At 43.1% G+C, this 24,960-nt stretch overlaps 1 protein-coding gene across 2 annotated transcripts in view; it reads left to right on the top strand.

Moving 5' to 3' along the window:
• The window catches only part of LPIN2 (lipin 2), a 77,737-nt gene that overhangs the window by 34,710 nt on the left and 18,067 nt on the right, over nucleotides 1-24,960 (top strand). For both annotated transcript variants that reach the window (XM_057699788.1, XM_057699789.1), the window contains 3 exons: nucleotides 9,881-10,081; nucleotides 17,277-17,372; nucleotides 19,244-19,545. In XM_057699788.1, coding sequence (XP_057555771.1) covers nucleotides 9,890-10,081; nucleotides 17,277-17,372; nucleotides 19,244-19,545 — 590 coding nt within the window. In that variant the 5' untranslated portion in view covers nucleotides 9,881-9,889. The remainder of the gene's footprint in view (nucleotides 1-9,880; nucleotides 10,082-17,276; nucleotides 17,373-19,243; nucleotides 19,546-24,960) is intronic.

Raw genomic sequence — 24,960 nt, 5'->3', positions numbered from 1 at the left:
TCTACTTTGTAGATACTGTGGTGAACTCGGAGAGAAGTGAGTCCGGTGAGCAGAAATCTGTGCTTCCAGACTTCCTTAAAGAAAATGTGTTGTGACAGATTCAAAATCTGAATTTATCAACTGACCAGCCTTTGACAGCTTAGCTTAAGGCAGTTTCATGTCCTTTCGTTTTTTTTTGTTTTGTTTTTTTTTTTAAAAAAAAAAGAGAAAGAGAAAGCCTGGGCTATTCACTAGAAGGCTTTCACTGGGTTACACCTGGGGAATTTTCTTGCTGATTGTCCCAGAGTGTTTGCTGGGGGGAGGGTGATAGAGGGCTCAGGGTGGTTTTATAAAGTCAGAATCGATGCCAGCCTGTCTGTATTTGTGAGCAGACATCAGAAATGGACTCTGAACAAGCCAGGCAAACAAAGAAAGCTGTGACCGTTCCTCATTCAGAGAGCTGGTGAAAGGGCAAGAGCTAGGGCTGTGGGCATTGGTGTTGTGAGCTGGTGGGCCTCCCAGGCCATCACTCAGGTGGCTCCACCCTGCCCGTTGCTGGTGGCTTTGGCTCTCCATACACACTTCAAGAGTGTCTGTTAACCCCAGTTTGGGACAGGTGTCCCAAGGCCTGGGTCCCCTATTACAGAGATGGGAGAGGAAATCATGGTGATCTAGGAGCCCTGTTTTATTACCTTTTGAGCTAACCACTGCATCATGTATCTGTTAAATTCCAAAACAGGAATATATTTTTAAAATTTTTCATTGCTTTATAGTTTCAGGTGTACAGCAAAGTGAATCAGTTATACATATACATGTATCCACTCTTTTTTTTTTTTTTTTTTTAAGATTGTTTTCCTATATAGGCCATTACAGAGTATTGAGTAGAGTTCCCTGTTCTATACAGCAGGTCCTTATTAGCTGTCTATTTTATATACAGTAGTGTGTCTATGTCAATCCCAGCCTCCCAATTTATCCCTTCCCCCTTACCCTGGTGACTGTAAGTTTGTTCTCTACATACGTGACTCTACTTCTCAGAACAGGAATATTGATCAGAAATTTCTCTCTTCTTACGTATCCTGAAGGCTGATGTTGAGTAGTGTACTGGATTGTGATTAGGGATCAAACCCCTAGGAAAGCAATCTGCCCAGGCCTGAATTTTTAATGATGATTTTTGACAGAACCACTGCTGCTAGTCCTAGACCTTGTCTTATAAAACGATCAGGTCACCTATTCATTAAAATGTATAAAATTCAAAGGCTATTAAGTTTGGATCCGACCTCAAGGTAATAGGTATGTCTTAGACAACAATACAGACTTCAGTCCCCCAACAGTTTGGTTTTCTCAACAAGCCTAATCGGGATTGGGAGGAGAAGGCTCCTACAGTAGAGACTAGGGGTCCTTCAGAGTCACGGTAACGGATTCTTAGGGCCCCACTTCTGGTTTCTGTGTCTGAATTGGGGCTTTGGAATCTGCATTCTTATCCTCCAAAACTTGATCCTATTGCAGACAGTCCAAGGACCACTCTCTGAGAAGTACCGGCCTGCAGTGTGGTCCTTGATAGCTTTCTTTGCTTAGAGGGAGAAACAAGATTGGTTAGACATAAAGTCCTCGACTGCCTTCAGAGGGTGGAGGTGATGGGGTTGCTGCTTTTTAGAAAAATAGCTGACAGGCTAGTAATCTACAGGGAGCTGACTAGAACCCTCTGTCCTCCAGAGAACACCTCACCCTCGCTAAATCTATCTCTCCAGAGGAATCTTCTGAGTCCAGATGCCAGCTCAGGGAGAGTTTCAGAACTCCGGTCTCCCCAGCACCCAAAGCTGTAAGCTTTCTTGGAGTCCTTTTTATGAGACTGATTTGGAAGCAGCAAGAATAGGCATGAGATTTTATCAGAGGGGCTCTTATGCATGGAGCTCTGCTTCCCTAATCTGGCTCATCTTCATAGTCAATTATTAAACTTTTTATAAATTCAGGAAAATTTGCATTTTTAAAAACTGTTGAGGATGATTTTCATGTGCACAAAATTTTGAACCAATGTAATAAGTAAAATTCTTGAAGTTCGACCTTACTAGGAAATTCCCCGCCAAATCTGCCCTTTTTGCTTCCCTAAGTTGATTTGTTCACTCATTTAAACAATATTTGCTGAATCGCAGCTCAGTGCCATATGTGTTTCTCGCTCCGCCTAGAAACTGTGGTGTAATCCTAACCGACTGCTCCCTTCCCTCACATCCACCCTGGGTCAGTCACAGGTCCTGCTGCCTCAGTCCCTTCTGTGCCTCTTCTGCTCTTGGAACGGTGCAGTCTCTTGCTTTCATTGGTTGTAAGAGCTTCCAAGGTGGTCCCCGCCTCTGGCCTCCTCTTCCCCAGTTGGTCCTCTCCACCCCCGCACCCATCATGCCACTGCCTGGTCTTGGCCCTGGTGTGCCCTGAGGGTGAGTCCAAGGCCTTGCGTCATCTCACCTTTGCCTCAGGCTCCGCACACCCTTCCCGTCACTGTCCTCCAGGAACCTCCTTTGCTTGGTCTGATAAACCTTGATGCACTTTTGCCCCCAGAACAAATATGCTCTGCTTCCCGAAGCCTTTTTTTGACTCTTCCACGTAGTTTTTTTCTCCCGTCGTCTAGTCTTCCTAAGTCACCAAAATAGTGTGATCACAAGGTATTATTGTAACTTAAGACAGTACTTATGTCCCTTTCTCTTGTTAGACCCAGGACTTATGGGGGAAGGAGGGCAGAGATTTACCATGGTGCCTGGCGTGGAGCAGGTACTCAGTTTTGTTTGACTGGATGAAAGTCTTCCCAGACACAGCCCAGGGTGATGGCTGTTTCGATAGGTGGGTCACAAACCCTCTGTTGTGTTTTCCTTGAAGGAACTGCTCAGGCCTGTGTGATTGTTTCCAAACTAAGTCTGCAGAGGTATTCCTTTGGGGGCCCTTTCTGGATAAGGCTTTCACAGCCCCCCTTTTCCATCAAGACAGGAAGGCTGTCTGGAGCCTGGGGGTTTGTTTGCGGACTCACACACGGGGCCTCGTGGTCTGGGGATGCCCTTTGGGGCCCGAACCCCCGTGCTCTGGACAGCATTGCATGTGGGTGCTCGGCTGGCGGCATTCCTCGGGGACCTGGGTTCCAGGAGGTCCTTGGGGCTCACGGCCTGTCTGCTTTGCGGGGCCCCTGAGGGCCTCTCCTCATTGAGGGCAAGGGCCTTTCCTCCTGCTGCTGTTTCCTGTTCTCATTTTATAAAGCGAGAATTAAAGGCAGCTCCTATAAAATAAGAAAAATTAAACACATTGGTGTTGTGCTCTGATGGGGAGAAGAGAGACTGGATGGAGAGGTGCTGAGTAAGGCGTTGCCTCGCGTCCCTGCAGGAACCTGTCCCCAGGCATCTGCTGGGCCTGGGAAGTGTGGCAGGAAATGTCTCCACTGAGTCACACCCTGGGGGGACAGGCAAGTCCTGGACCCGGGAGAAGCTGCAGTGGACGCCTCTCCTCCGCCACCTTCAGGGAACATCAGTTCCCAGTCGACCAGGGGACCCCTCTAGGTCCACATGTGGCCACTCCTGGGGGACTCTTGTGGCCTAGATTCAGCCCTCAGATCTCGTGCCTTTTGGGGGCACCAGAGAGGGCTATGACTTGAGCCGCCTCCTGTCTCAGCCTCCACTAAAAAAGGAAAAAACATCGGCCCTGCAGGACTGAGATTCCCTTTGAAGGGCAAGTGAGGCATGTTTGAGAAAGTTCTTGAAGGATGTTAAGTGCTACTCAAAGGCAGAATGTAAGCCTAGTTGCCTGGAGCATAGGTGGAAGCCAGACGGTGCGAGGTCACAGTTTGGTGACCTGAAGTTTCTTGAAGGTTCTGTTCCCTCCTGGCACATTCCTCATGTCTGTGAGCAGAAGGTTGGAATGTTGAGGACAAGTTCTTTGATAAAAGCTGTTCTTCTCTGTCCCTTGTGATCTCCCAGGACGTCCACTTCCTAACCCCGAGTGGGGGTCCAGCAGCCGGCCGGTGGTCAGCCCTGCAGCGAGGCAGGAGTGCGGTGTGGCTTCTTCGGACCCTGTAATCGCTGCACATTTGTGTTGGCCAAGTATCATTACCTGAAGATAATGCTCCCGTTGCTGAAAGCGGCAAGAAATGTGGGGGTTTCGTGCAGGCTTTTATCATCATTGCTTAGAATGTTTCTGTCACTTAGAGATGCAGTTAAAGACATAGGCTCCAGAGTCACACTTGAGTTTGAATATGGCTTTACCACTAAGTACAGCGACCTTGGACAATTCTGAATCTCCCTTGCCTCGAGTAAATGGGAATATTGATACCACAGTCCTGGGTGGTTGTGACGATCATATGAGACAATGTACAGGTTAACACAGCACTTGACATATGACGGATGTGTAACAACTGTAGCTGTGTCTGTCAGTGGTAGTAACTGGTGGTACCAGCTAGCTAGTAGTACCCAGCATTAAGAAGGTAAACTTAAAACTTATGAAACAGACTTTGATTATCTATGAGTGGTTAACAATGTATCCGGTTTTTGTATTGATAACAATTTAGAAATCATGATATTTTAAAAGCTGTCTATATCTCTATGGTTACTCTTTCTTAATACAAGTGATTTTCTGTTGAACATATCACCTTTAAATAGTTTGGGGGCAGTTTTTATCAGGGGAGGGGGGATTTGTATCTGAACCCACTTACTGATGCATTCCATTTATAAATCTCCACTGCATATCATGATGATTGACTTGAGTTTCTCTGATGTCCAGGAAAAGCTGCCAAGCAGATCTTTAAAATTTTGGTAAATAATTGAATCTTGAAAGCTACCCATTTATTTCAGATAGTAGTGTAGGTTTACTTTAAAATGTTTGATAAGAAAAGTCTGATAGTGGTCACCACTGAGTTTCACGCATGAAGGACTATTTGGTCTATTGAATTTTATGTGTGAAGGGGCATTTGACATCTGTTAAGTATTTTAGTTGGTTACTGTCTGCTGATTCTTTCCATTTTCAATTTAATGATCTGTAAGTGCTTCCCTATCCTGGGAGGCCCCAGCATGTGAGCTGGCCTTGTGCCGGTGCTTGGCCCCAAATGCACACTGTGCACTGAGTGGACTGGGCATCAGTCAGGCCCGTCTGTGCCATAGTGTCTAGTTTGGATCTTCCTTTTAAAGAAAGTCAATTCTCTAGCTTGTCATGAAAGTGAAAGTAAACCCAGTCATTTCAGCTATTTTAAGGACTAAGAACGCTTAGCTCAGAAAAGATGAGACCTAGTTGCGGTTGTACAGTAGACTCTTTGGTGTGTAGTGGTGTCCGTTAGAAGAAGGTGGTGCATATGCAGTAGGACTTCTGGTGGACACAGTAACCGGGGGCTGTCTATCTGGTATTGGGATGAGCCTCCTCGTGAAAGGGATGAGTCTCTGTCTACTGGAAGTATCCCAGAAGTGAAAAGCAGTTATAGCGTATGATGCTTCAGAAGGTACTTGTCTTTGGTAGTTCAGGCTGCTATAACAGAATACCGCAGACTGGGTAGTTGAAACAAGGATTTATTTCTCACGGTTTTGGAGGCTGGGAAGTCCAAGATCTAGGTGCCGGCCAGTTCACTTCCCCGTACGGACTCTCTCCCTGGCTTGCAGGCAGCCACCTTTTCACTGTGTCCTCACGTGGTGGGAACCATGCTCTGATCTCGCCCTCTCTTTATTAAGGGCATCGATCCCATCATGGGGCCCCACCCTCATGATCTTATCTAACCTAATTTCCTCTCAAAGGTCCCACCTCCAAATACTGTCACATTGCGGGTTAGGGCTTCAACATGGGAATTTGGGGGTGCACAGTCAGTCCATAACAGTGCTTAACCTTTCCAAGCCTCAGTTTCATATCTGTAACCACCTATAAAGTGGTCCTGAGATTGTAATGCATGTATAAGCTTGAGAATTTGGTACTTAGTGAGGTCTCAAAAAATTGTGATGATCATTAACTTTACCGTATCTCAGAGGTGTGATGGAAATGATTTTGGTATTTGTTAAAAGACAGGACTGGATACATTTTTGCAGTTCTGAGAATCAGTAAATGCATTTTAATATTTTCCTTTGTGCCGTGAGCCTGGGGGCAGGGATGCTGCTCTGTCAGGCATCCTTCAGTCACATGTCACCCTTTCTGTGTGCCCGTCCTTACATTAGTCGCTGTCTTTGCCTTTTCTCTGAATTTTCATGTCTTCTGTCACTCTGTTCTGGAATTCACTTCCCTCCTTTTTTTTTCTCACCATTCACTCATGATAAAATGCGATGGATGGTTTACAATGTATATTATTTTGCTGTATTTTTAAATCTTTATTTCAAAAGCCATTGTCTTCGGTGGGGGTATCTCCTACATGGGAGTGGGTTACTTCGTCCTCTGTCTTTTCTGCCCCTGTTCAGAGTCCCTGCTTCCCCAGGCATTAACAGGGACAGGGTGGTGTTGAGGGCCTGACTTTGTTCTCACTGGGCTTTATCGTGGCTCCTGCTGGGCTGGGCATGTAGGAGTGAAGTGTTAAGGGTGCAGGATTTGGCTTAAAGAGGAAAGTGTTTACCCAGCTCTTTCCCCAGCCTGGATGGGGTGCCCCTCGTCCCCGTCCCCGTGTGGTGGCATCAGGCCTCCCTTTACTTTGTTTTCCCAGCCTCATGATGTGAACGGGGATGTTTTATGTCTGCTGAGAGAAAACCAGCGATTTGACAGCCTGTGTTTTTCTACGTTTAGCAACTGGCATTTCCACAATAGACTTTCTTGTGGCACATCCTTTAACTGTGGTAATTAAAATCATCTTGAATAGATGTAGTTACACTTAATTATGGATTCCAGCCTCTGGTTGATGTAAGCTTTTTACACATTTAGTTCATAAGACTGTTGTTTATGGCTGAATGTAGATGCTTAAGTTATCATTTTGCAGTTTCTTTTAAGAAAAGACCTGTATAATTTGTTATGAATTTTTTTTTGATTTGTAACAAAACTCGTTTTAGAATTGCTACCGTCAGCCAAGCTTAATACAAAGATTGATTACGTGGGTGCTGTTTGTTTAACCTACATACCATGACAGGCAGAAAGGGTGTTGTGAACATGTATTACTTACAGAATAGGAAAATACTGATGGACTGTTCTGGATTGCTGAAAAATACTAAAAGAGAGTGAAAAGATGAACTACTTAAGACTAAATTTTATTTCACTTCTATTTTTGGAGGCATTCTTAAAGTATAAAAATTGTACACCATGACCCCAAAAATAAGGAACAAAAAGATCTTTATTCCCTTTTCCTCTAACTTAGTCTTAGTGCTGTTTTATAAAACAAAGTTTAATTTAATTTTCTGCATCATTAGCCATTAGGGAGATGCAAATTAAAACCAGTATCACTGCACACCTGTTGTCACGGTTGTAATAAAAAATAATGACACTGCCAAGTGCTGGCAGGGGTGCAGGGACACTGCATCTTTCAGACAATGCTGGTGGGAGTGGAAAATGGTACAGCAACTCTGGTGGCAGTGTCTTTAAAAAATAAGCATGTGATTCCCATTCAACCCAGCAGTCACATTCCTGGGCATTTACCCTAGTCTACTGAAAACTTGTTTTCACACAAAAACCTGTACATGAATGCGTAGAGCAGTTTTCTTTGTGATAGCCAGAACTCTGAAATAGCTCACTGCCCCTCAACAAGTGAACCATTAAACTGTGGTACATCCACACCATGCAAGAGTGACATCAGTAAAGGGGAACAAACGGTTGATAGCACCAACCTGGATGACTCTCCATAGAAATATGAATGGGAAAAGGCGGTCTCCAAAGGTTAGATACTGTGTGATTCCATTTATATAACTTCCTTAAAAATGGCAAAAATCTCAGAAATGAAGAACAGATTCTTTGGTTGCCAGGGATTAAGGAGGGAGGGTAGACAGAAGGGAAGTAGGTGTGGTGTGACTATAAAAGGCCAATAGGACAGATCTTTGTGATGATGGAAGTGTTCTGAATCTTAACTGAGTCAGTGTTGGTACCTGATTGTGATACTGCACTAGAATTTTGGCAGATGGTATTCCTGGGGGAAATTGGGTAAAGGATACAGGGGATCTCTTCATATTATTTCTTACAACTACATGTATGTGAATCCACAATTATCACAATATAAATAGATTAATTTTTAAAATATGAATATTCTGATAAAACACTATTTCTACCCCATGTATGTTTCTTACTTTTTTATTCTCTTTTGTTGGTGGTTTGTTTGACCATTCCTTTATTCATTCAAGAAGTCATTACTGAGCACCGGATACCTGCTTAACTGTGCCTTACAGTAGAGTTCAAATCAATTATTCTGGAACTGAATTCATACGAACTTGTAATTGTTTTAGAATTTACCTCACAAAGGACGCCCACCGCTGTATCTGCCATTTAGTAGTAAGTTTTGCAGCTGGTTTATAGCCTCAAAGCCAACTTCTTCTGTAGGTACATTTTGGAGCCTTGGTAGCGTGAGCTTTAAAATATTCAGAACATTTTCCAAGATAAAGTTGTTGTGGCTCTGCTCCATGGCGTAAAACTGATGGGCCTTGGTTACTGTGTACAGGAGCAGGAAAAAATGTTGAGGTGGAATCTGGTCACAGCCTGCGGGCACTGGCTCTCCTGTGAAGAGCAGTGGGTTTCTCTGCAGCAGGGGTGCTGGCAGGCCTGGGTTGTCCCAGGGATGGCATTCTTTCTTCTAGTTCAGCTTTGGACTTACCTAACAATGTCGAATGTGCTCTCTGGGGACTTTTCTGAGCATGTAACCTTGAAATCAGGGCAGCTCAAAAGCTTTTGATCTGGGTTTAGAGAGACAGACATGTGTATGGTGAATACCCTGCAGAACGGTCTGCCAGGTCTCTGATTGGGTGAAAGTCGGCCTCTGGACGAGCAGAGCCGTGGAGGGTCTCTTGTTTGGTCTGCATCCCTCTGCTCAGGAGAATGAGTTCTGCTCAGCTGTGCTTTGACACTCTGCTAGGAGAGCCAGTGTCTAATGAGTGAACTGTGGTCGTATGGATAACTGGAAATGAAATTTGACAACCTTAGGACTAAAAGCGGATATTTTTTCTAACTAATGAAGAGTTGAGGGGCACAGCCCCCCATCCTGTGGCCAGACGATGTGGGGTGGGGGGAGGCCTATGCTCGGTCAGGTACCCTCGCCACCTTTTTGACCCTTTCTGGAGGACCCTTTAAAGCCTGGTGATCCTGATTTGAATAGTGCATTGCGGTTGAGAAACAAAATTAAAACCTTTTTCTGTGCTTTGAACTTTGTGGAACATGAATATATGTTCACTGAGTTGTATTGAAGCACTGAAGGGATTTTTCCTCAAAGTACTTTTATAAATGGGTTGGACCCAGCCTAGCTCACCAGTTTTTTGTTTAATCCAGCATGTCTCTGAACCATAGTCGATTAATTCTGTAGAAAACCCATCTCTCACTTACCTTCCAACAGGAACAGCATGATTTCAGGTTCCTCTGGGGGGTGATCTTCAGTCACTTCTCTGCTTGGCTGCTCGGTCAGAGTGGACTCACTTTCCCCAAGCCCCCAGTTGTCTTGGGCAGGAGGGCCAGGTGGCGGTCGGGGTTCTTTGGTGGGTCCCTGCAGGTTCTGGACTTTGTGGGGAATGCCTACTGGCAGCGTGCTCGATCCTCGATGCTGGAGAGGAAAAGGGGACTTAGGCGTGCCTGGCTGGGCCGCCGGACAGTCTGGGGCTGCCCATGCGTGGACGTGTGTAGCGGCCACATTGGCATGAGACACAGGGCCCCAGCATCCACAGGGCCAATCATAGTCTGGGGTACGCGAGCTGTGTGGTTTCAGTCCCTGCAGTTTTTTCTCTGTCGTTGTCATTAGATCCACAAACTCAGCATTAACATCTCATCTACTTTTTTTCTTGTCTTTTGATAGTCTCAAACCATGAATTATGTGGGGCAGCTGGCCGGGCAGGTGATTGTCACCGTGAAGGAGCTGTACAAGGGCATTAACCAGGCCACCCTGTCAGGCTGCATCGATGTTGTGGTGGTACGGCAGCAGGACGGCTCCTACCAGTGCTCACCCTTCCACGTGCGCTTCGGGAAGCTGGGAGTCCTGCGGTCGAAAGAGAAGGTGGTGAGTTCTCCACCAGGGCGAGAGGCCGGGGGGACAGAGTAAATGGTTCCTATGAGCTCCTGGGACCTCTGTATGTGTGTTTCCATTTTGAAAACCTGTATGCTGTTGAAAACAGTGGTATGGGAAGTCTGCCTTTTGTACTGTTTTTGAAGTTGCTTCTAAATTCAAAAAGCCCTGCTACAGGAAGTCTAGGGGGGGAAAGGATGTGAAAATCATCTTAGTAATCCTGTATGTTGCAACTCAGAAAAAAACAGAAACTAGAGTTATAAATGGGGAAATCAGATGTATTTAGAAAAAGTTCCTTTACCTTATACAGCCCTTTAAAATATTTAGTATAGGGCCTTCAGACTAGTTGTGAATGGACTAGATTGGCATGCTCAAGAGTACATTTGTTTAAATGAAATTCATTAATGCCAAGTTTGTGCATTTGTTTTGACAACGTTGTAAAATCTTATGTGTAATCTAAATTTTATTGTAAATACCAGGACTTTTCCCCAAATCTGACTGAGATGAAAATCCACAGGCTTTTATTTATTTCAGGGAAGATTCTTTCAGAAAGAAGGTATGTGTTTTGGTTTTCCTTTTTCTTCTTTTTTTTGCATCCTCTTTCCTTCAGGTTATGGGAGCACTTGGAAAGTCTGTTAGTGTATCTGATCTGATGTCAATCATATTAGAAAAAGCTGAGCTAACAGTAAACTTCGTAGGTACAAAGTAGTATTTTTCTTTCTACTTCTGTCCCACAGTATCTACCTAAACAGTATAAGGAGATTTTGTCAGGATTTTCAAGTGCAATGAAAGACCCGCACCATTTTGTAGTACAGAAGTGCGTGTTAGAGTACAGTGTCCTAAGTTGAAAACATCTGTTTTCAGATTTTGGCTAATAACATAGCTGATCATCTTCTTTAAAAAAGAAATTTCGCTCTATTTTAATTGAACCTATGTCATTTTGAAAGTGACTGGAGAGCCACGTTTCAGGGCGGCAGGGCTTGTGTGGTCCAGCCTCTGTTCAGAGTCACTCTTTGGAAACCAGAAGCAGTGGTGATGTACTGAGTGACTTGGAAACTTTCCATTGCAAAGTGTTTAGCCACAGTTTAGGTTCTCTGGAATTTTTTCTTTCTTTTTGGTAACACTAACCTGTAGTACTTTCAGACTGTATCTGCTTTGGAAGAATCAGAAGCAAACTGTTTAGGCACTGAAATTTCCTGTTAATTGTGCAAGGATCTATTTGTAAAATGGCTGACAAGGCTTTTTTTTGTTTTTCCTTTCTTTCCCTTCTGTGATCTGGGTTTTTGATCAGCAGACTGGATAAGTCTTCTGGCCTTCAAACTGGAGCCTGCAGGCTGATTTATATAATAAGCATTTGTGCATCTGTAAATGGGAATGGGCAGATAAGAGCTCTCTTTCTGCATGCCTAGTGCCTCTAATTAAGAAAGTAATATAGTTTCTATATGAGGCCACACAAATCATTGTGCTAAATCTTGTCAAACCCTCAATTTTTTTAAAATTTATTTTTTAAGAACATCTGTTGAGATATAATTGACAATCAGCTGCATATATTTAAAGTGTACAATCTGATATCTTTTTTCTTATTAGTAATGTATATATAATAATCCTAATCTGCCAATTCATCATCTCCCCCCTCCCCCTTTCCCCCCTTGGTGTCCATGTGTTTGTTCTCTACTTTTGTGTCTCTATTTCTGCCTTGCAAACCAGTTGATCTGTACCATTTTTCTAGATTCCGCATATATGCATTAATAGACGATATTTGGTTTTTTTTTTCTGACTTACTTCACTCTGTATGACAGTCTCTAGGTCCATCCATGTCTCTACAAATGTCCCAATCATTGATTTTAAATTAAGAACCCATATTTCAAATATGGGGACACCTATGAAGGGAACTTGAAATCATAACCACCCTTAAAACCTTGGTTGGACAGTTGCAGTGTAATAATTTTCCCACTGCCATTGCTATGTTCTTGTTCGATGGAACACAATACTTCCTGTATATTTCATAACTCAGGAGTTGAATTTCAGAAGGTAAACCTACACTTGATATTTTTAAATATTAACTTTGTTGATTTAACACAACTGATGATTTAATTACTTATCAAAGTTAAATAACCCAGTGTATTAGACAGGATAGTTTCCATAGGGGATGACAAAAATCCACCTCACACTAGCTTTGGAAAAAGGAATTAAATTGGCTTGTGTAACTAAATTCCAGGAGTATTTGAATTAGTCAGGGCTTTACTTAGAGCCTCTGAAGGTGTTATCAGAACTATCTCCCCTCACCTCTCAACTCTGCTTCCTTTTGTGTCTGTTGGTATAGTGCAAGACAGCTGCCAGTACCTTCAGGCTGACTTCCGTTGACTCAGCAACCCAGTGGGAAGACAGCTTCTCCTTCCTACAGAAGGACCAGTGATAGTCACCCTGTCAGACTTGGGTCACACATGTTTCAAGAACTGGTCACTATAGCTGGGGGTGGAATATATTGATTGGCCTGGCTTGGGCAGCACCCCGCCTTCTGTCTGTAGCCGCACCAGAAATAGATGGTCTGAGATAGAGGAGACTAGATCCCCAAAGGAGACCAGAGATATTCTTACCCAAAGAATGGCCTGCCAAAACAAGAGTCTGCTACAGCCAGCATTTCTCAAAATCAGCTCTGTTTCAACATCTGTCACATATGTTGAGCAAAATTAGGGCACAGTGCAGGAAGTACGACTATATGGAAATGAGTGTTTCAGAAACCAGTTTACTAGAAGTAGTACGTCAAAATAAGTGTCCTCTTTAAAATAGTCACCTTGGGAAGCATTTATTCCAACCTGGTGCCATCTCTCAAAGTATTTTTAGTATTTTTCCTTTGTGACCTAAAGAACTCATGTCATATTCCTTTAAGGATTCTCAATATTGGCACAATTTGATGTTAGGTTAGTTTTTGGAGAGAACCAAACTTCATTTAGAGTCAAATTAAGAGACTAAAGTAAGTAGTCATATTAAGAAATGTCATATTTGATCCCTAAAAATAAAGGCTATAAATATAAACCAAAGGGTTAACTTTTCTAAAATGGTTTTAAAACAGACTTTGAGTTTGTATCCTAAAGAAGTGTCATTCCATTTTCCCAGCTACATTAGGTAAATGGGTAACCTCCAAAGATGAAAATTTTGAAGGATATTAGTTTGAATCTGTTATTTTTTATTAAAGATAAAATAACTTTAAATATTTCATTTGTACTGTTTAGTTTAACTTTTAAATTTTATATAACAGCAAATGGTTATTTAAATTATTTTATATGTGTAACTTCTAGTTAGACATTTAATTAAGTCATCCTGAGAAACTGGAGTTTCGGCATTATGGAGTGAATTTAGTTTTTTCCTATCTTCTTGCTTATAGTCTAGAAAAAATAAATTTTTTCTTCACTCTTTCAGTTCTCACATAACTTTTTCGGTTAGATTATAGAAGCAGCTGCTAGTATTACAGCTGCTTTAGAAACCTTTGATGATGCTAGATGCTTACGTGACTTCAACTAGTTTATTATGAAAAAAAAATTTAAACACTTACCTGAAAGTGTATTTTTCCTTAGCCCAGGAATTTGTTGTAGTGCTTTGTTTTAGAAGAGTTAGAGTTGGACTTCCTAGGTGGCACAGTGGTAAAGAGTCCGCCTGCCAATGCAGGGAACATGGGTTGAGCCCTGACCTGGGAAGATTCCACATGCCACGGAGCAACTAAGCCCGTCTGCCACAACTATTGAGCCTGTGCTCTAGAGCCCGTGAGCCGCAACTATTGAAGCTCACACGCCTAGGGCCCGTGCTCCACAACAAGAGAAGCCACTGCAATGAGGAGCCTGCGCACCACAATGAAGAGTAGCCCCCGCTCTCAGCAACTAGAGAAGGCCCGTGTGCAGCAACGAAGACCCAATGCAGCCAATAAATAAATTAAATAAATAAATAAATTTATAAAAAAAAAAAAAACTTAAAAAAAAAAAAAAGAAGAGTTAGAGTTCACCTCATATGCAACTTTTTTGGCAGTAAATGTTCCCAGTAATAGAAAGCACGAAGAAGGCTGGCTGGGAAATGAGTTGGGGTTAATATCTATCCTATGGAAAGTGTTTCATGCAGCCCTTTCTTTAAAAAGTAAAAAATGAGTTTTGTGTAAAATAATCCCCCTCCAGGAGCCCCGCCCTGCCGCTGTCTTGTTACTGGTGGTAACTGATCACTTGCTGCGTGGCGTCTGAGGTTTCTTACTGTGGATTTCCTTGTGGAAAGTAGCTCTGAGACTGTGCGCGTGTCTCATTGTGCTTCCATCGTGAATTTCAACGTAACTTGGTGGACTTTGCAGCGGTTATTTCTGTGGTGTTTTCCAAATGGTTACTTTCCATTTCCATTCTTCCTGCTCCATTTATTAATTGACATTGTACTTTGTCAAAGAGCTTTCCTTCTCTCATTTACTTAATTATTCAGGTACTTAATTAGATCAGTGTGGACTCCTGGGTGTTAATTTTACCCTGTGGGTTATAACCATTATCATCATTGTTTCTGTAGTTGCTAAGATTGTCCCAGATTTGGCTGTTGGAAGCTCCTTCAAGCTGAGTACTTTTGAAATGCTCCCATCATTTTTTGAGCACTTCCTTACTTTCTGGCACCATAAGTTATTCCAGGAGACTCTACTTTCCCTGCCTCAGACCCAGAATTGTTTTTATTTTCCAGCCAGCCTTGGTTCCCTTTACTGGGGAGCAGTATCTAGAAACAAAGATGTGGTCACTGGGTTACTCTTCAGTCTGAGGTATAATTGCTTGTAGGCCCTCTCAGCTGGCAGAGCTAGAAAGTCCACGTGTGTATATACATACACGTACCCACATCTGTGTCTGCATCTGTCTGTAAAAATCGGGAGTTCACAGCGAGTGCTCCCCTTCCGCCCGTCGCCACGGGGTTCCTCCTTATCTCATATTCGTAGCTTCTTTCTCTGACGGTGAGGAACGTGCTTCTCGTTACCCACAGTATAGTTACGTATTTGTTCAGTCCTAGAATACACATAAAGTAGCTTCAGGATTGCTAACCCACATCTCTGTGATTAAAAAACATATATTACTAACTACAGTGTACCGTATTTGTTTGTAGTTCTTTTTGTCTTCAGACTTAGAATTCTGTAGTCAACATACTGCTCTTCAAAGTTACTTGCGTTCGTTCTCTTCTTCTTGCCTTCAGTGTGGTGATGTTATTCACACGTAGGCTTTTTATAACAAGCATTGATAACAAATGTCAGCTAACATTTTTTAATATAATGTTACTTATCCCATCATTCTATGGCTCCTGGGAAGATGGAGCTGCCTTCTGTGACTGAATGTGAACCTGGGCCCAGTCTCTGGTCAGAAGGGGTCATTGGTCCTTTCTGGGAGACACCCAGCAGACCGTACAGGTGTTCCCACCGCGAGGGCCACACTGAGGTTATGGACTGTTCTGCTTCTGTCTGTGTTATGCCTTTGTGTGTTCATCTTTATATCCCCTGAGCAGTCTAAAACCAGAGTTTATAAGTTATCTGTAAGAGTTTTGAAAGTTGGTATTTATTATTGTAAAATATTCAAAAGTATTTATTCACAGCTTACAGATAAACAGTTACATTATTTTTAAGTGATATGGTAGTACTTGATATATATGAACACTCCTCACTTTGCGTGATAGCACAGACCATGAAAATGGGCAAGCTGAAACCCTGCAAAAGGAAGCTTAGTCAATGAGGGAATTAGGATTCTCCCATGACCTCTGTAAGCTTTGGTCAAAACTTTTAAAAACTCTTACTGTCAGTTATAAAAGTACAAGAAAATGAAAAATAGTAAAATAGTGTTTACTGCACTGCAGTTTAAAACATTAGAAACAGTGAGAACTAAATTTCTTCATAAAAACCTCGTCAGGAGTAGTTTGAACAGTGCTTGCCTTCTTGATGTAATACTTAATGCTATGAAACAAGCATCTTTTGTCTCGGCAAATTGTCCTATTCCTTTCTAAGTCTACGTCAGATTCCAGTTTTTCATCCTTTGAAACTCCCATCTCATGAAGCGTCTCTGGGAGTTGCTTCACCCTGCAGGTGTCTGCCTGTGTCCCTTCCTCTGCGTCTTCCTGCTTTTGTCTTGGCCACGTTCCTCCTCTCTGGGACCAGCTCACCTGCAGGTTCCTCTGGCAGCTCATCCTGAGTCTCCTGTTCGCAAGCTTGGCTGTTTCTTCTGTAACTGCTGATGTTCAGTTTGACCTTACTTCCAGCACTAGTACTGTTTGTTTCTTTGCTACACTTTGATCTTGGCCAGTTGCCTCTTTCAGTTATCCATTTTATAAAATGCCACCTGGGTTTATCGCTGGGAGAGCAGGAAGCAGCACAGCCACACGCTTTGCCTCCTGTGCCTGAGCAGAGTCACAGATGTGCTGGGACTAATCACCAATAGACTTTGCAAAAGTGGCGTGATGAGCTGCGGATCATGATGGGCGCCTGTTATTTATGTGCAATCTCCCCTCTGTGTCCATGGGTTCTGCATCCAGGGATTCAACCAACCTCAGATCAAAAATAGTTGGAAAAAATTTTTCCAGAAAGTTCCCTCCTAAAAGCAAAACTTGAATTTGCTGCACGCTAGCAAGTATTTACATGGCACTAACGTTGTGTTAAGTATTATGAGTAATCTAGAGACGATTTAAAGTACACGGGAGGAAGTATGGAGATTATATCCCTTTTATATGTAAGGGACTTGGGCATGCGTGGATTTCAGTGTCCGACGGGGGTCTTGGAGCCAACCCCTGTGGACAGCGCAGGACGGCTGTGGTGACCCGTGGATGGAAGAGCTGGTGGTGAAGCCTGTGCTTCCTGCAGTTACGCAAATCTCAGTTACCACAGTATGTGCTGATCTGAGCCTTGCACGGTGAGGCTGTGCCGTAACCTCCAAAGGGGCTCAAGTGTGTGAGGACAATGACATTTCCCCCATCTGTGACATTTGGGAAATTAATTTTTTTTTAATTTGTTATGAAGATAGGTGACGTGTTTTCTTTCAGTCTGTGGTGTCGTGGGGGTGGGACATGGGGCAAGAGGTGGGGTCTCCTGGGGCCGTCACTCTGGGAGCCTAAGTGCTAAGTTTGGCCTGAGAGCCCAGAATGTAGGCTTAGTTGAGCTTGAATGACAGGCTCTTAATGCTCAGTCACCCTTTGTTTCTCCTCTTAGATCGACATAGAAATCAACGGCGACGCAGTGGATCTTCACATGAAGTTGGGTGACAATGGGGAAGCTTTCTTTGTGGAGGAGACTGAAGAGGAATATGTAAGTCCTGGTGGGTCACAGCCATTTCACACATTGTGTTCAGGCCCGAGGCACATGTCCCCAAACACAGTGGTCAGTGTTCATGGTGAGTTGTGTGGACGATTGTTGCTGGTTAGACGAGCTTTAGGTTTAGGTTGAAGAACTAGGCTGTCAGAAAGGAGCTGGCGGGGAGCAAGTTTACCCAGGAGTTCCAGGCTGCAGGGTGTGCCAGAGGCCTTGGCACTGCCCCTCTTGTGGGCTCCTAGTGACTTTCTTAGATGGTGTCTGTACAGTTTACACCTTGGCCTGAATACACTCAGTTCCACTTGAGTAGTCACAGCGTATCTCTTCAGGCCATGTCTGCGTGCGTACACGTGTGACCTTTAAACTTGGGAACATGTTTGATGTTTTCGTTGGGGACATTACATCCTGAACCTTGAACAGTCAGGTGCGTTAGTTTATTACGGTCTCGAGATTTAAGTTAATTGGCCTCTGACCTTTATGAACAGTTATTGCATGTTTGGCCTCTTTCAGCAGGAGAACACGATTTGCCCCACTCCCCTCATGTACCCACTGATGTGAATGTTCCTGAGCTGTTCTTGATGGATTTGAAGTGGATCTTTTTAAAATTTCTTAAAAGGCATTGTTAATCTTTCATCATGAAAAATGAAATCTCAGATAGCAAAAACAATAAGCTTCAAATTGTTAAGGACACAGCTGCTTTTTTTTGGTTTTGAAGGTGAACTGCCAGTTTGATGTCATAAATTCACAAAGAAAAAATAAACAACGGCAGAATAAGATTATCACCTTTTACTGTAGCCTGGAAGCCAGCACTGTCAGTACTGTTATGTAAAGCAGCAAGGAAACAGTGTTTATGAAGGGGAACCTACCAGGCCAGTGTTCTTCCTAATATCTTAATTATTTGTTCTTATTTTGCCTTATTTGCATTTACTTGGCCTAGAGAAAAGTTCTCAGAGACTGAGGCAAAAGGCAGCATGATACAGTGAGTGAGTCATCACAGGAATAAAACATTTTTGATGGACCCCGTCATGCTGAGTAGGCGCCGAATAGGTCAGCAGGTGCAGTCTGTGAGAGGACTGGGTTCCCGAGAGTCTGTGCCCGCTTCTCCCATCAGTTCTCATGATTCCATGTAAAACTGTGCTTAGCAGGGTGAGCCTGGAGAGTGTCAGCTTTCCAGCCTTTCTCCCCCTATTCCATGTATGACCAAATTGACCAGATTTTCTTTAGCATAATGTGCTGTTCTTTAAAAATTAAAACATGTAATTTATTCAACAACAGTGGAATTAGGACTCCTTGCCACATACTGTGGAGGAAAGCCCCTCTCTCCGGGGGCTCACCGTTTAAAGGGGGATAAGCATTATCAGAGCCCACCTGACTTCCAGTTTACTGACCTTTTGTCTCTCTCATTGTTGTCATTTAACTGTATGTCATCAACATCCCTGCCAAGTCAGAAGTTCTAGATCAGACTGTGTCCTTTTAATAGCTGCACAGTAGTCACTAGCGTGGATGTTCTTGAATCTCTCTCGTGCTGATGGACGTTCAGCTCATCCACCCCTGCCCCCAGCCCCACAGCAGGTGATCGGCTCTGCTTTGGCTGAGTGCACATGCTCCATGCTGACTTGACCCGTTGCTTCCTCCCCTGTGCTCAGCAACGTGCACCCACGTGAGCTGACACTTAGCCGTGCGGGGGGGTGGAGACCCATCCAGGTCGGGTGGGCAGTGCCTGAGTTCAGTGTGACTTTCTTACCTTCGGGAACGAGGTAGGCATTCTTTCCACTGCTGTGAAATTTAGATTCCCCCCAAAATTGTTGTTTTGATTCACCTGTTTAGTTTGTCACGAACAACTTTTCTTTTTCTTTGTTCTCTTTAAGGAAAAGCTCCCTGCTTACCTTGCCACCTCACCAATCCCGACTGAAGATCAGTTCTTCACAGATACTGACACCCCTTTGGTAAAACCAGGTGGGAATGAAAGACCATCTCAAAGTTCAGATGTCTGCCACATCCTGGAAACAGAGACGGTTTTCACCCCCAGTTCTGTGAAAAAGAAGAAACGGAGGAGGAAGAAATGCAAGCAGGACAGTAAGAAGGAGGAGCAGGCCGCTTCCCCCGCTGCAGAAGCCACCGTGGGTGTGGACCTGAGCTCGGACGACGACAAGGCAGCCCAGTCGGCAAGGTGGGCTGGGGGCGGGTGGCGGGGGGTCTCCAGTGCAGGTGCCACGGGCAGCGTCCCGTGCAGGTGCTGGTGCTGCTCCCCTGGGCCTGCAGTCTGAGGTTTGGACCTGTTTTTCCCCTGTTGGCAGTTTATTGTGGAATAAGCGGGAGAGGCATTTTCCTTTTTCCTTTCTGCAACTCTGCGAAATGTGCTGTCAGACATCTTGCTGTGGTGCTGAAATATCACTTAAAGCAGACTGACAGTGTGTCTCTTTTCACCCAGTAAGTTTCCAAAAGCCAAGTAAGTCATATGTCACGTAGAAGATCTGAACTAGTGACTCCCCCCTGGGCGGGCAGATGGGACATTGGGGGGTGTTTCCCTACCCGGTGGTCAGTGGTCAGTGCTCCGTGTCTGTTTCTGAGTTCAAGGTGGTTGTTTTGAGTTTATCATCAGTATCATAGTAAGTTGAGGAGGAAGAAGGGTTTTGTTTTTGTTTTGAAGTGAGAGATCTTGATCACTGCTTGTTTACCAGCTCAGTAGAATAACTCAAAATAGATGCCAGTTTTCAAGTCAGTCCTCTCTGGGGTTTTAAAGGTAACAGTTTGGGGTAGAATATATTTTTTTTATTTAGGACTTGATTTTTAGACGACTGCTGTCCCCCTGTTCCGCTCAGCAGTGGCCCGGGCATGGGATGTACCGTAGATGTATCAGCGTGGAGGCTCTTTTCCTGGTGACCTCTGGTCAAGTCACCCAGAATTTCCAAACCCTTATTGAATTGGGTTGCGGGGGAGGGTGGCCTTTTGAGGTCAGAGCTGTCACCTCAGCTACTGGAAGGAGAGATTGTGCTCCACTTGCTGGGAAAGTTACTGCTGTTCAGGTTCTCTTCTTCATGGAAAGGAGAGGAAGTAACCAAATGTATACCAGGCATAAACTCTCCCTTGACATCTGCTTTGTGTCTTATTTACCAAGCTTTTGTTTTAAATAGTCAAGTCAGGAAAAAAACTGTTATTAATACGTTATTATTATAATTATGCTGTTAGTGAATAAGATAGTAAAATAATCCCTTTTTGGCAAAACCGTTAACTCATTTTCTAAAATTTTAACATCTGGATTGTAAATCCCAGAACAAATTCTTACATTTAATAATAAGCTTTAATGTGTGAAATTGTTTCCTACTCATCAGCTGTCACATTGTGATTCTCTCACTACCCCCAACACTGAACGTATGAGACCTGGGTCTCAGTTCTGATCAAAGGCAGAATTCCTGTTAGAACCAGACTGCAGAGGCCATAGTGACACAGTACTTTAGACTCTGCAGAGCAGTGTAAACCGCTCTGAGAAATTTGTGATTTTTTTTTTTCCAGTATAAAAGGCTAGGTGGGAAGAGCTTAATTATAAAAGTTCTAAACTCTTTTATGTCATTGATTCCCAAAGAATTTTAAGCTAATGAAGAAAGTACCACAGTTCTTGACAAGAGACTCTTCCCATCTTTTTCTTCCTGCTTTCAGTCTCTTAAGGGTTATTTCTCTTTCACTTCCCTAGGAGTACAAAGTAAGAGACCCCTTCAGATCTTCTATTGCTTGATTTCAGTGCTATTAAGAAGAGTATAAACAGTTCCTTTAAAAGTTTTGGCTAATTTATAATGTGTAGGTGGGCAGGAAATATGTTCTTTGGAGAAAAACTTGAAATACACATACATGTAAATTTTATTTGGGGTAGCACTGTAATGCTCCTTAAGCACCTTAATTCCTGGAAATATTTTTGCTGACTAAAATTCTTCTAGGATCTACCAGAAAAGACACTGAAATAACATTGTGCTTCTAAACTATTGTTGACAAATGTCCTTTGTCATGATAGAGCAACGTTTAGAACTCATAAACAACCTGCAGCTTCAATTTAGGAAGGTAAAACATTTCTACAACATGCAGAGTCACCTGCTAAATGCACAAGAGTCATTGTTCCAGAAGAATTTTCTAAGTGAAGGGCCTACAGAAATATTAGTGCGTGCCTTCCTTTTCCAGAGTATGTGAAAGGCTGTATCAGTATATCAACCAAATCTGTAGGAGCGCTGGTTTGGTTGCCAGTGACAAATGCAGGACAAAATGTAACAGTCATGAGAGTGCAGGTGTCAGACTACAATTCGCAATGAGCTGAAGGAGAAAGGACAGGGCCATTACACATCTAATTGTGGTCACTCTGGGCCTTCATTTCTTAATCTGTGAAATCCGAGGACTGAACTGCTTGGTTTGTAAGGCCCCTTCCAGCTCAGCATCGAGAATCTAAATCAAAAATTTGGAGGAATATACTCAGGGTCTAAAGTATTAGCAGCATGTTAAACAGCGCATTGGGGAATCTGAGAGAAAGAACTGGGAAGGCAACTGCCTTTGCAGTTGTGAGAGCCACACATAACCTGGGATTGGGGAATTTGTATCAATAGCTTTCAGATAACTTCCCCTCCCTAGCCCCTACCAGGTAGGAAAAAAATTTTGTTTTCAGAGTAGGTACCTAAAATCAGTTTTATTTATATTTTGATAAATAGCATTCTATTTAAACTCTTTACTTCTCAAGAAATTAATTGATAATAGAATTAAGATTAATTTAGGCTTCTTGAAGGAGGCAGAAGGAGGATGTAATTACTCTTTACAGCAGGTTGGTGTTGCTCAGCCAGAAGCAGCTCCTTTGTGGGAGCGGAGAGGTTTAAGCTACACAGGGCTTTGTGTGAACTGTGCCTGGTGAGTCTCTCCCTCCTGGAGATGGGCTTCTGGCTTGAGTATAGCGTGGAAGCCTTGGTCTGTCATTCCAGGATGGATGGATGGACGTCCAGGTGTGTATATGTATTAAAAACAGTGCACCTGGGCACTTGTAGCCTCTGGGAAGGAGGAGACTGTTCACATGGGGTGATGCTGTATCACAGTCTTTTTTTTTTTTGTCATTATTTATATTTATTTTTAACTTTATTAACATACTAAATTTATTTCACATGTATGTTTTTGTCTCCCCATCATTTCCGTTTGTCTGACTACCACTATTATTATAGCCTGTGTGTCACAGTCTTGAGTGCACATGTACAAAGCACATGGCTGCTGGAAGTGCAGCAACCACAGTAGGGGATTACGACTGCAACATCAGAAAGGAATCTCAGTTTTAACCCACCAGAGCAGGCACCCTCACAGAGTTAGTGATCTGGGTGTGAGTGCAGGCACGGGGCCGTGTGCTCCTCTCCCCTTCATTCTGACACATGAGGCAGACGTTGCCCGGCTCGTGTCGGCCCTGTCGTGAGGTGTCTTTTGTGGGGACTGTCCTGTATCCAAGCACAAAGTTGGATCATGAGTCACAGGGAGACTGTGACTGACCCTGCGCGGAGGGTGAGGGTCAGTGTGGTGTTAACCGTCAACTTTGGCCGTGGTAGTTAGCAACCCCCTTTATCTCTTACGCACATACTGCCAGATAAATAGACTAGAGCTCATCTGGTCCCTCTGATTCATCCCACGTAAATAATTCAGGCTACTGATCTTGCCTTTCTGTTGGTTTTTGTCCCTATTCTTTAAAAACTGGGGTATAATTTACCTTCAATAATATTCATATATCTAAGTGTGCAATTCAGTGAATTTTGATAGTTGTATACATCACATAACCTCTGTTGGCTTTTGAATGAGAAAAATAGTTGTTTTACGAAGTGAAGCTAAACTTGGAGTCGCCTGTTGGGGGGGCGTCCGTGAAGGCTGAAGAGCTCTAGACACACTTCTAATGAACTTCAGCTAAACCCTACCCCACCCACCCTGAACCTAGCCTTAGGCCATCTGCCTGGCGAGGAGCCTCTGCTGCTCAGCATTAATGTAGATATTTGTCCTGTGCTTCAGTGTACATAGAGTCGGTGCTCATCCTGTTTGTCCACGTTCTGATCTGTACCCTCCCTTATTACGTCCTCGTGTCATATACCCTGCGTGGTCGGCCGTGCTGGCTGCTTGTCCTCAGCCACCTGTGCCATTCTGAACGTGCTTGGCAGGTTTTCAGTGAATCACAGGACTGAAAAGAACCTCAGCATCAGCAGCCTTTTCCATTCCTCTGATGGGTCTAAGCTAATGGGCTCTATTCTTGTCCAGATCCACCCAGAGAGGACCCATGTCCTGCCTTCCTGGGCTTGTAAATTCTTAAGAGTGCCTGGTCTCTCTCTCTTTTTCAATATTTTATTAAATCCAGTTTGCTTTGCTGTATCTTTCTTGGTTTACCTTCTGTACTGTGGTGAAATGTGTTCCAAAAATATGTTTAATAAAAAAATTTTGTATGGCATTTACATTGCTCTTTTCGAACCACCTTCAAATATATGAAGTGATGGGCCAAGCTGTATTATTCTTTCAGATTTGGCAAATAAGGATTGTTCATAGCATCTGATTTTTTCCCTTTCTGCTTTTACCATTTGAATTTCCTCTTTTAAGAAATGGAGTCATTTTACCTGCATTTCATCCTTTTTCAGGTATATGTATCTTTCCCCTTGAATGAGAGGGTATACCAGAGCTTAATCTTTCTGCTAGAAAGAAGATTAGGGTTAGGAAAACCTTAAATTAGGAAATGCATCTTCGTGGAAAAATAGTTAAGTGTCAGAGTTAATGTAAAGCAGAGCATGTTAAATTAAGGTATAAAAAGAGAAAAGAGATAATACAAATTAATAAAATGGTTTCTATCCTTATTTTTAGTTTAGCAGATTAAGTGATAGTCTCTTTTCACATTTACTATCTGTCCTACTAGAACATTGAATTTTCTATAAGAAGCTCTTAAATCTGTATCATATAATGTTTTACACTCTTCAGAGCTTTTCTTCGTACTTTTCTTTATAGTTTTCAGAACTTTTAACGTGACACACCACATAAATCTCACGTCGACTCTTGTCAAGTAGACAGGGCACGGGATAAATTTACAACTAAAGATGAAAAACTGGGGGCCACAGTGTTTCTGAGGGATGTTTTCAAGGTTATGTGGCAAGTTAGTTATATTAACTCTGCACATTCAAGAAAACCAAAGGGTAAATTAATTAAAACCTTATTGGCATTAGTTCCGTATCCCCCAGTTCCAAGGTCTGTGAATGAATTTTAAAAGCATTTATCATACTTCCATGTCATCTTCCTCACATCACTGCATCATGTAAATTCCAAGTCAAAGAATGTTCTCAGGTAGTGTTTGGGCCCAAGCAAGAAGAAAATGAATTCTGCGTTTTTAAGAGTTCTTAGTGTGTTTTTGAATTTTTGAGCCATAGCTTTTGTCTGCAGCTGTTTGCTTGCTTACAGGAGAATGTAGTGGAAAAGAACAAGGGCTTGTTTTGAATCCAGCTACTTAGTAGCTTTTTTACTTTGGGCAAATTACTAAACTCCTCCAGATCCTTGATTACCTAATACCTAAAATAGGATTTACTACTTCAGATTTGTAAGGATTGGATGCACA

This window comes from Hippopotamus amphibius, chromosome 11, assembly GCF_030028045.1.
Source record: "Hippopotamus amphibius kiboko isolate mHipAmp2 chromosome 11, mHipAmp2.hap2, whole genome shotgun sequence".
NCBI classification, from domain to species: domain Eukaryota; kingdom Metazoa; phylum Chordata; class Mammalia; order Artiodactyla; family Hippopotamidae; genus Hippopotamus; species Hippopotamus amphibius.
Note: the sequence above shows the minus strand (reverse complement) of the source record. Positions and strands in the feature narration are given on the sequence as shown.